Source organism: Pinus tabuliformis, chromosome Q (genome assembly GCF_031772625.1).
Source record: "Pinus tabuliformis cultivar Carrire ecotype Pingquan chromosome Q, CPIR1, whole genome shotgun sequence".
NCBI classification, from domain to species: Eukaryota; Viridiplantae; Streptophyta; class Pinopsida; order Pinales; family Pinaceae; genus Pinus; species Pinus tabuliformis.
In genome coordinates, this window is record NC_142296.1 from 515,641,765 (window position 1) to 515,653,861 (window position 12,097).

General features: G+C 40.6%; 2 protein-coding genes across 5 annotated transcripts in view; one reads left to right on the plus strand and one right to left on the minus strand.

Annotated features, from left to right (window-relative positions):
• The window catches only part of LOC149220427 (uncharacterized), an 80,961-nt gene extending 73,341 nt beyond the window's left edge, over positions 1 to 7,620 (minus strand). For 2 of the 4 annotated variants that reach the window (XR_016249282.1, XR_016249283.1), the window contains exon 1: positions 7,116 to 7,620. Coding sequence is in view for 2 of the 4 variants with exons in the window: in XM_089384787.1 (XP_089240913.1) it covers positions 7,116 to 7,404 (289 nt within the window). In the remaining 2 variants the exon portion in view is untranslated. The remainder of the gene's footprint in view (positions 1 to 7,115) is intronic. The other 2 variants (XM_089384787.1, XM_089384786.1) reach the window with 2 other exon arrangements.
• A 1,901-nt stretch (positions 7,621 to 9,521) lies between these two features.
• Positions 9,522 to 10,004, plus strand: LOC149220428 (uncharacterized). The gene has a single exon (XM_089387095.1). The coding sequence runs from the start codon at positions 9,522 to 9,524 to the stop codon at positions 10,002 to 10,004; it is 483 nt and encodes a 160-aa protein (XP_089243221.1).
• Positions 10,005 to 12,097: the final 2,093 nt, after the last annotated feature.

A 12,097-nucleotide genomic window follows, 5' to 3' on the forward strand; every position in this document is an offset into this window, starting at 1 on the left:
TACAACATATATAGTTTTCATGATCTGCGTATGAAGTCCTTTATGATCTGCGTATGTGTCATCATGTACAGCATACATAAGTTTCTGCATATGTGTTATTATGTATAGCATATATAGTTTTCTGCGTATGTGTTATCATGATCTGCGTATGAAGTCCTTTACGATCTGCGTATGTGTCATCATGTACAGCATACATAAGTTTCTGCGTATTTGTTATCATGACCTGCGTAGAATCTCCATGATCTATGTATTCCTTGATCTGCGTATCATTATGATCTGCGGCATATGTGTTAAGTGTCACCATGACTGCGTACTGTCCCCATCTCCATGACTGCGTATTAATCTCTATGCCCTGCGTATAATTCAAGAACCATGTAAGGAGTCTTCTACGCTCTGATCTATGCTGCCAGATCCATTCTACATGGAGCCTGATCTACGCTGCCAGATCCGAGAACATTATAGGATGCCGAGAATGTCTCAACATGACTGCACCTAAAACCATGGTGCAGTCAATACCCTACAGCGGTTTTCTCTGCGGCTACCCCTTTTTTATGATTGCGGCTTCCTTCATATACTGCGGCTACCTTTTATTAGGATTGTTTAGACAGCGTATAGGTACTTGCGTTTAGGGCTGCATATGTCTGTAGTTCATTACGGTGATTTAGAGCTTCACGTGGCTGGGAGCCTCTTCTTTCATCTGCGTCTTGGAGACCAGCGTATCACTCTTTTTGGTGTCTCTCTCTTTCTCCAAAAACCCAAACGTGGAGAGGAAGAGGCTACACTTGAAGAGGTGTTCTCTAATGACATCAAATCCTCATCTATTTATACCAAAAACGTATAGTTTGAATAGACATGACGTTTGGGCTTCTAGAGCCTACATAAGAGCTGGTCGGCTTGATAATAACTACATAAACAAAATAAATTCATATCTCCATAAATATTTATCGGAATCGGATGATCTTTGGATCAATCCTACACCTCTCGACAAGAGGGATCCAATAAAAATATCAGCGGCCATAAATAAGCCGACCCACATGGAGTTTGGCCCTAGTTGCCAATTTAACAGTTCTCCTGTGGGCCGGGATGATTAGTTCTCTCGTGGCAACTATGGAACAGAATGATTAGTTCTCCTGTGGGCCAAGATGATTAGTTCTCCTGTGGCAACTGTGGAACAGGATGACTAGTTCTCTTGTGGGCCAGGATGATTAGTTCACCCGTGGCAACTATGAAACAGGATGATTAATTCTCCCGTGGCGATTGTGGAGCGGGATGATTCGTTCTCCTGTGGACAGGATGATTAGTTCTCCTGTCGAGGCATCCTACCCATGCAGTCTGGGACTCATGGGAAGCACCTCTCATCTGATCAATGAGCAGGGAAATGGGGTTAGGGACCATAGTAGTACTATCGATGGACGCATCGTTGTATCTACCGTACTCCCTATGCTAGGATGACCTCCATTGATCTGGGATCAATATGAGTGGTTTGAGGCACTCTCTTGTGATATTGGTCTGGGATCAATAAAACTGACTTCGGGTCAGTAAGAGTGATGTGACCACTCTCTTCAGATGAAATTGACTTCGGGTCAGTAAAGAATGGTATGAGACATTCTCGATCAATTCTTCTTCTTAATGGTTCAGCAGAGCAGTACAGGGCACTAATGGCAGAGATAGTACAGTCGAACATATGGATCAGCGGATGGAGTTCTCCCTAGTTGAGAGGGAGTGTTAAAATTAGAAACTAGGGCCAAACTCCATGTGGGTCATCTTATTAATGGAAGCTGATATTTTTCTTGGATCCCTCTCATCGAGAGGTGTAGGATTGATCTAAAGATCATCCGATTCCGATAAGTATTCATGGAGATATGAATTTATTTGTGTTATGGGACAATTCGTCAAGGTCGACCAGCAAGCATATAAACCCCACTTGTGCTCAACGTTTTAGTATAAATAGAGGTAGCCTTCAAGTCATTTTCAACACACTTGGGATCTCTTCCTCTCTACTTGTCTTTGGGGTTTAATAGAGGAGAGATCCTAAGGGATAACGCTACCCTAATCTAGAGGGCAGAAGCCGGAACTGCCGAGAACTGTCGGAACTGTCGGGAACTACTGGAATTGCCGGAACAATCAGGAACTGCAGGATACAGACGGAACTTTCGGAACTGCCGGGAACTATAGAGAACTGCTGGAACTACCAAAACTTTCAGGAACTACCGGGAACAGCCAGAACTGTTGGAACTATCAGAACTGCCGGAACTATCAGAACTGCCGAAACTGTCAGAACTATCGGGAACTGCTAGAACAGTCGGAACAGTCGGAATTGCTGGAACTGTCGGCAACAGCTGGAACTGTCGGAAACTGCCAGAAACTGTCGGAACTGCCGGACACTATCGAGAACTGCCAAAACTGTCAGGAACTGTCAGGAACTGCCGAAACTGTCGGGAACAGTCGGAACTGCCGGGAACAACCAAAACTGCCGAGAACAACCAGAACTGTCGGGAACAGCCGAAACAGATGGAACTGCGGGGAACTGTCGGAGCATCTGTCTCCGAAGGAGAGAAGCATGCAAGGGACAACTAACTAAACATTGGGACAGTTGTATGGTACTTAGCAGCAAATACACCAAGCATGCAATGTTACATCTAGCATGCAAGGGACAGCTAGCATGCAACAGCAAGCATGCTAGGGACAACAAGCAAGCAAGGTGCAGCCAACACATAGGTCAGTATGGAAACATGGTGCAACAGTGGCACATAATGCAGTATAGTGATGGGTACAGTCATGATTAATGAAGCATGATGAGATGCAGCATAGTGATGATGGGTGCAACATAGTGCAGCGCGGCAAGGTGTAGCATGATGACGAAATGCAGCACAAAGATAGGTGAAGGAGTCACCTTGGAGAATCAGTTGACACAGCATGTCTTCAACTGATCTCATGTATCATCTTCTTAGAGATGATCTATGCTCTTATCTAGATATGTCAAAGTGTTGACTTCTGTTGTAAACATACTATCTCTCTCTCTCTCTCTCTCTCTGTTGAACTATTGAAGAACATATAAGAAGAATTGATCTAGGGTTTCCCCACATTGGGGTTTGTTGCTGGCTAATGCCACATCTTGTGTCCTCTTGTCTTGGCTTGTCTTTTGGGATTTATGTTTATGTTCTATTTGCAGTTTACTTTAATGCTGATGTGATTGCTAATCTGGAAAAGATATTGAGCTAACAATGAAAATTGAAATAAATTGCTCTAAGCATAGAACATACCTAATATTAACAAAGATTCATCCAAGTGATTGAGGACATGTTAAGAATGTATGTATTGATAAGCCATCTAAGAGGAAGGATTATTCACATTTTATTGAATTTTCCTACAATAATGGATATCATTGAAAGTTAGCCCATTTTGAGCGCTATATAGCAAAAAATGCAATACTTTAGTGAGTTGGGATAACCTACAGACAAAGTAGTACTTGATCTAAAATTGCTCAAAGAAATGGAAGAGCAAATAGTTAAAATGTAATATTCCTAAGTGGAAATTAACAGTAAATAATAGAACAATGAACTAAGAACAACAATGATAAATTAAAACCAAGTGCACAAATCAAAACACTAATGAAATATAACAAAACAACTGAGCCATTTTATTAATGATGGAAGTTTGGGCACATAAATGAGTAAGAATGATAGAACTTGGGCTTGTTATGCAAGCTATGCAAAACCCGAGTGATAAGTCCCAAACCCAGATATGGAAATGGCCTCAAACAAGAAATATGCATTGCTCAGAAATTTTGTTATTAGCTTCCAACTAGATCTGAAGATACTACTCTATATATTGCTCAAAAAAATTTGAAACTTCAGCCACAGACTCTTCTCCAAATACCCACAAAAACCCAAAGAGGGTTTGGGTTGATTTTGGGTGATGAATAAGCCCTCCAAGTGGAGCGAGTGGCTCTCTGGCTAGCTGTGCACATTGCTAGGAAACACTACTCATGAAATGCCCCAAATTATCCATTGAAGAGATCTCCAATGCTGCATTGGGGAACTATCTCCAGAAATCCAAGTCCCTTTAGCCCTTGGCCCTCCAAAACTACTCTTCTCCTACACCTACACAGACTCTGCCCAGAACCCCTGCGCATTGGCCGAAAAGCATAAATTCGACCCATAGAAATTCCTCACTCTAGCTCTGCTAAATCACCACCAAAACTTTAGCACCAAATGGGAAAATTCTCCTACAATTAGCCAACTCATCCAACCCACTATAGTTGACCCAAAATATGCCACACAAACTACCTTTGCGCCCAAGAAGTCTGCAGAACTAGAAGTCCAGCTACAAGATAGCCCTGTAGGAGCCTAGAAGTGGACTCCACTAAGTCCCAACTAGGAAGACACTCGAAGTTCTCCGAAGAATGGGTGGAATTTCGCCTGAAATCCCTATGTTGAACAACGCTCCAACTCCTGCGCTAAACAACTTCAAGAGGTCGAATTTTTGAAGTTTGATAGTCAAAAGATATCAAGAAATGCTTCCTTGCTACCTTATATAGTCATGGGCCCTTTGTCTCCCCTTGGTGGCCGCCACAATCCACTACCCTTCCTTGAGGCTCGAATTGCCTCCTTTGGTGGCCCCCACATTCCACTAGGAGTTCGATTTTCCCCTCTTGGTGTGTATTACCTCCTCGGTGGTCCCCACCTTGCCTCCCAAAGTCGCTCTTCACTCATCTCTCTTAAGATTGTTGGCACAACCTTAGAGCCTATGCTAGCCTCCTCGAATAGTAAATCAAAAATCGGGGACAATACATAAAATTAAGTAGAATTTAAAGGATGCACTAGACAAGCAGAAGAGTTATGCAGATAAAAACATGACAAATAGAGAAGTTAAGGTGGGATAGCATGTAATTTTGAAAGAGAAGCCTAAGAAAAGTTCATTAAAGACAAGCAATTATACCAAGCTGGCAGCGAAATTCTGTGATCCCTTTGAAAAATTGGATAGAATAAGATCTATTGCAAAGATGCTTGCATTGCATGCTTCCATGAATGTGCATGATGTATTTCATGTGTCTTTGCTAAAAAAATAGGTGAACGATCATAACTTTTTTTTTGGTTGGATTTTGATTCTAGTGAAGCCAAAAGGAGACTTTCAGGTACAGTGAGTGTGTATATTGGACAAGAAGGTCATGGGGCTCCAAACCAAATCCATAGGGCAGGTAAAGGTCCAATGGACATGCTACAGCCCTAAAGAAGTGGCTTGGGAGCTGAAAGATGTGGCATGGGTGCTGAAAGATGCAATGTGCAAGGAACACCCATAGTTATTTTTAAATTTTTAATAAAATTTTGTATATATGTACACTTGCAAGTGATGTGTACCGAAGACTATGCCAAAATGGGGAGGGGAGGAGGATGTAATACCCCAATTTTGATCCCAAATTAATAATGTATGTTGATGCATGATGAAAGGGTGGAGAGCCTAGCAATGTAATAGTTGCTAAATATTAACAATAAAAATACATCACTAACTACAGATAATCAAGGACAAGAGTCATAGAGGACTATGATTCCACAAAAGCGGGGAGGGAGGTGGTAGATAGAGAGGCTACATCAAAATTATATATTTTATTTAACTCTTATTCAAATTAGTTCGGAAAAGGAGTCACATGAGCTTCTTGGGGAAGCCACATGGCATATTGTGAGCATTCATATATTAACCATATTTTTTATGGTTGGTGGGTTTGTCATTCTTCTTTCTTATTCATTTTGGCTTTTGCTTCTTCGAGAGAAGTGTAGAATTCTATTGTAGAAGAGATATTGGCAGTTGATTGTAGGAAAAGGCTAGTTATTTTCCAATGATGGGAAGATGCCTTAATGTATGGATGCACTGGCATTTTGAAAAAAACTATCAATAGCTAAAAATTTCTAGAGCTTGCAACATTGAAATTTACTAACCAAACTGGACTAGAGCCCTGGAAAGAAGTGGAATAGCCTAAGGGACTGCATTTTAGAAACATGATTCCTTTCTTTGGGTTGTGCAGGCTTAAGGGGAAACTTGGAAAGAGTTGGTAAGTTAAGATTGTTGTGTGAGTGATTGAACAAAATGTAATAGAATGAGAACTTCACTATCTGTAAGTTATTAGAGTCAGCCTCAACAACCATCCTTGTGCATTTATAGCCTCAACTCGAGGGTGAAATGCTACTAAGAGATTTGGAGAGTGAAATGTTTGATGCCTACAACCCGTCAATGTGGTTATTTCATGTAAATAAATGTTCACTATGTATTATATTCATATTGTGTTTACTTTGTGCTTTCTCATTGATTAATGTTGTGTATATCTTTGAAACCATGCACCAAATAACACATCTATTATTCCATGGCCCAAAAGACGAATTACAATAGTCACCTGCCCTTAAATAGGCTACATTACAAGAATACCATGGATTACAAAAAACCTTGAACCCATAAACTACCAACAGTAAATTGACTCTATGAATAAGTCAAGTTTACCTAAATACCCTAACAATGCCCAGTAGAAATGCTGTTGCTTGGGTGGAATGGGAAAGTGCTTGAACCCATAAACTACCAACAGTAAATTGACTCTATGAATAAGTCAAGTTTACCTAACTACCCTAACAATGCCCAGTAGAAATGCTGTCGGTTGGGTGGAATGGGAAAGTGCAGTGATGTGAGGTTTTGCTTGTAATATTGGACTCAACTTTCAGGAAAAGCAAAATAAATATCGAAAGACAAAGAAGTGTATGCTCCGAAGGGCACATAAGAATGCTTTATAATCATATTTGAATTCTAGCTTTTTATTTTGATTTGAGAAAGTGAAGGCGCTCAAACGTAATTCCATGGTTTTTAGGCATCTGCGTTCTCGCTGTGGAGTGGGAAGTCCGCACAGGCTGCATGCTCGGGGCTCTGGCAAGGGTTCTACAATGGTGACGATTAAAAGACTTTCATTTCAGAGATTCAAACGACGGATTAATTTCAAAATAAATAAAAAGATGCATATAATACTTGGTATTTACCATTTGTACAGGCAATATTGTCTGACATTTCTCAGTACTCAAGAACATACACTTATATATTTTTTCAAAATTATAGGGTGGAGTGAATGAGAAAAGCACCTATAGTAATTTTGGGGATGGGCTCGTTGACATTGGCAGCCCGGCCCTCCGCTTCCTGTAGAACTTGCTGCATCTGTACTAACCTCGCCGACATTTTACCACTAGACTTGGAGTCGGAATTCATGCAAAATACTCTGCAGACAACATTCCCTGGGGGTCTAACCCGCAAAGGAAGGATACACAACATCCTCAGGGTCCGGACATTTGTGGGAATTGAAGGATACGACAACATGGGCATGTGGTTTGATCTCAGAAGAGCCACACTGCTGCAAGCGGCCATTCTGAGCATACCCAAAAGAGCTTCCCTCGATTAGTTTCAATTACTCAGAGATTGGTAGAAATTCTATAGTCGGAAAGACCCTTCAATTACCAAGTCTGGAAATTGATTTATCAAATGCTTAGCGCTCATTTCTCCAAAACTGATCTCTCGAAATGCTTGGATATGAAATCTCTTAAACTTAGGCAATCTGTGATCCAAATTTTATCCACATTCATCATACAAAATGACTGGAATGCTTTTATTCTTTGGGTTTTCATATTTTTCAACGCTTTTTCAAACTTGTATTATTTTTTAATAATAAAAAATCGAAAATCCAATTTAAAATTAAAATTAAATCAAAAATAAAAATAAAACAAAACAAAGAAACATGTGTACCATATTTATAAAGTATTAAAATATAACCAAAAAAATTACCCATTAAGTGTATTGAGTAATATATTTAACATATTATAAGTGAGAAAATAAAGTATAAAATGAATTTTAAATAATAAATTTAATTAATTAAATATGAAGAAATAAGTAAATTATTTTAACGTTTATGAGGCTAAAGATAGCCCATGGAACAGATTGTTTCTTCATTTGCTTGATGTATTTGGCCCTTTTTCTGTGAAGCTTCAAAATAAATGCTCCCAGCTTCTCGACAAACCCCTCACTAAATAGATTATCCCAAGAGCTAGCTGCCAGCGTATGTGCATAACTTTCTCTGTTGTCTTTGAAGGCCTCACATTCTAAAATGAAATGTTTTTATGTTTCCACTTTTCCAGAAGAAGAAAAAAAATGCACTCTTTCCTCCCACACTTCCTTTGGCCTTTTCCAACGCCTTGTTTCACAATGGAGTTTATGAGAATTAGTCCTTAACTGAGCAATAAGAATTTTGGCTCTCCAAGAGATATTGGCCTCTATGTATGATTTTCATAAACTATATAAAATCTGTTTTCATAACTAATATTCAAACTATAATTTCCCAACAACCCATGCATATATGTTAATTGTCGATCACTTGTGACCTCTTTCGAGTAGACGATCTTCATACTTGGTGTTATGATCTTCACACTTGGTGTTTTGATGATACCATGGTACATGCATATCCTAATATTGATCTTTTCATACTTGACATGCTTAATGTTTGAGTTATGGTTCCTTTCTCTTGCTCCAAAGCATAATTGTACTTCCACTCTTTTAAACGACCACATTATAATGGTAGTGGCTTCCAGTTTTGAGTTCATCGACTTTAAGAACCGCAACTCTCTGGCATGTTTTCTCATTTGTGGTTGGCACTTGTTCTCTTTTCTTTTCTAGTTTTTTTCGATATTCCTTGTTATTGTCTTTTTGTGTAGGGGTTCCTTCAAAGGAGAGGCTAGAGAGGAACCCTTTTCTCACCTGCCTCGTTTGTTGTCTTGGCACCTTCCTGATACCCAGATCTCTCTTTGCTCTCCTACAAAGTCTCCTTGTCCCCTCCCCTTACTAGACTTACTATCACTTCTGAGTGGGCGATCGAACTTGTCCCCTCTCACCCTATTGTCTCTTATTTCTATTTGTCTCCCCACCTTTTCTCTTGGTCTTCCCTTCTCTTCTTATCATGTTGAGATCAAGTTCCTTCCCTAATCGTCAAGGCCATTGGGGAAAAAGGTAGCAACCTCATTAAAGGCTCAATTGGGAGCCGATACATTTGTAATAACTTATTGGGAGAACACTCAATTGTTAACTCATGATAGGCTTGACACCTTTAAACATAACTGAGATAAAGAATTGTTAGGAATGCACCTGGAGAGCGGCTTAGTGTCTTAGGGTTTCTGCAACGGCAGACCTTTTCAGGCATCTGCAGACCTGCCCGCAACGACAGCAATACATCCATACGACACCAACAGAGCAGTCTCGAACATCATGAATCCCCCACAGGGGGAGGGCGCAGCGCCTCCCCCAATGAAAATGAAGAGCGACAAAAGAATGGGGATGCCGACAAACCATAGGATCAAAATGAGGATAGCATAGATCTGAACTCACAACAAGCCAAAAAAGATGATAAAGAACATCCCAAAGTCACCTCAACCACATGCAAGCCAGTGGTAATAGAACGTCCGAAGGTAGAACTCCCAAGTCACCGAATCAATGCTCAGATACAGTATATGAGGGACCATGCACTGATAGGCAAGTTCATAGGACTATGGCCGACTGAGAAAGCATTGCGTGGTTGGATAGCAGCTAAATGGAACCCAAAAGGACACATCACCCTGCAGTTGGGACCTAAAGGGTTCTTCACAACCATTTTTAACTGCTTAGAGGACCGGAACAGGGTTCTAGATAGAGAGCCGTATTTTTTCAATGCTGAAAGCCTGTATCTCAGGGGATGGGTAGAGCGTTTCAACCCTGATAAAGAGGACCTCAGCTGGGCTCCAGTCTGGATCCGTCTCTACTCTCTGCCCATGGAATACTGGGAAGAAGCTTCTCTTCAAGAAATTGGGAATGTACTGGGCGAATTCATCAAAGCTGTAGAGGAAACAAAACTCCGAAGATACACCTCTTACGCACGAATTTGTGTCTACATGCACCTTAGCAGGGCACTTCCAGATGCGGTAAGTATATTCCATGATGATGTTGAATGGGTTTAGTTAATTGACTATGAACATGTACCGTTTAGATGCAGAAGATGTCATGCCCTGGGTCACTTATTTAGGGACTGTCCTTTAAATCAAAAACCCTCATCCCCATCTGCACCAGATAAGCCTGAGTCTGATGGCTTCACTAAAGTAGCCAGTCGTAGGAAAAGTCACAAGAAACCGGCTTCAAATCCTGAGATGCCTCAAGCCAGCTCTTCCAAACCTTCCACGAGTAACAGCTTTGAAGCATTGGCCCGACAAAATGATCTTAACTCTGAAAATCTCGCTTCCCCGGAGAGGGGGGCAAAGAAGGAAAAGCAATCTGCTCACGAAGACTCCAAAACACTCCAAGAAGATCCACTGCTCAAGGATTCTTTCCCCTCAGCTAAGCATAAAGTCCCAGCATGGAATATTCAAGGAATGGAGGTAGACAATATACAATCTAAGTCCAGAATAGCAACAGAAACAACTGAAGAATTAAATGAATCTCAACACATGGAAGAGGAACCAGAAAGTATAGATATTAGGGATCTAGACATTCTAGGCCTAGAGCAGGCATGTAAAACAAAAAATTATGACAAAATTCCAGAACGGCAACTAGAGAATCTGGAGGTGATCCTCTCAAGGGCACAAAGGCAAAAATCACTAGGTATTCAGACTGGCAGCCTTTGGGATGGGAAACATATTACCAAAGATAACAAAAAACGTGGAAGGAAAACAAATCTCCAACGAACAATCTGAATAGGAGAAATGTTAGTGGAGTCAGGCAAGTACTCCAAGCTTATAAAGTACTATAACTCCCTCCACAACACTTCCCAATGAAGTTAATATCATGGAATATCAAAGGGCTCAATGGCCCAGGGAAAGGTAGATTACTCAAAAATATGATAATGCAAGAAAGACCATAAATCCTATTCTTGCAAGAAACCAAATGCAATTCAATCGCTTTGGAAAGAATTGCCACAAAAGCCTGGCCAGGAAGTCTCACAGCTGCAGTGGATGTCGCTGGGGCGTCTGGAGGCTTAGCAGTTATATGGGACGCTTGTACCATTATGATCAATAATATCCATGCTAATAAGAATTTCATTCAAGCAACGTTTCACATCACAGGGAGCAATATCCATGGGCATCTAACCAATGTGTATTTTCCCCATAAGGCCATGCACAAGATAGAAATCCTGAACACCCTCTCAGTAATCAACACCGATAGGCTGCATCCTCTGTGGATTACTGGGGGCGATTTCAACATGATCACCAAGCTGGAAGAAAAAAGGGGAGGCAGGAATAGATGGGATAAGGAAGGGAATAACCTAAAAGATTTTATTCAGAACAACTAGCTTATTGACATGCCATTCAATAATGGACTTTTAACCTGGAACAACAAAAGAGCAGGGTTGCATCAGATTGCATCTCATCTGGACATATTCTTACTATCAGACAACGCAATACATATAGGAGGAGACTTTTCCGCTTCTATCTTGCCGCTCTCATGGTCAGATCACTGGCTAATCTCTCTTCAATGGACTCGTCCTGGTAACTCAATCCGAAGACCATTTCACTTTGAGGCTTTATGGATGTCTAATCAACACAGAATGGAACAATTTTTCTCCTCCAAATGGTACAAAAATGTTTCAATTTTAGCAGAAGCTTAAGCACCTCAAGGGCAAGATCAAACAATGGAACCATTCTTCTTTTGGCAATATTTTCCAGGCTCAGAGTGCCCTCGATCAAGATATGAAACGACTACAACAGAGGATTATAATAGAAGGCCAATCAGATGACCTGTCAGAACAGGAAAAGCATCTTGAGTCGCAGATCTTAGAGAGGGAAAAATAGGCAGAAACACTATGGAGACAAAAATCGAGAATAAGATGGCTTAAGGATGGAGAAAAAACACAAAAATTTTCCACATAACCACCATCCAACGTAGAATGAATAACAACATCACTCATATTCAAAATGAACAGGGGGTAAAGGTGGAAACACATGAATAAATTGAAAGCGAACTTCTAAACTATTTCAAGCAAGCTCATCATGAGCCATAAATAGACAGGTCGCACGCCATAGAAAAAATTACAAGGAATATTCCTAAAGTTATTACAGAG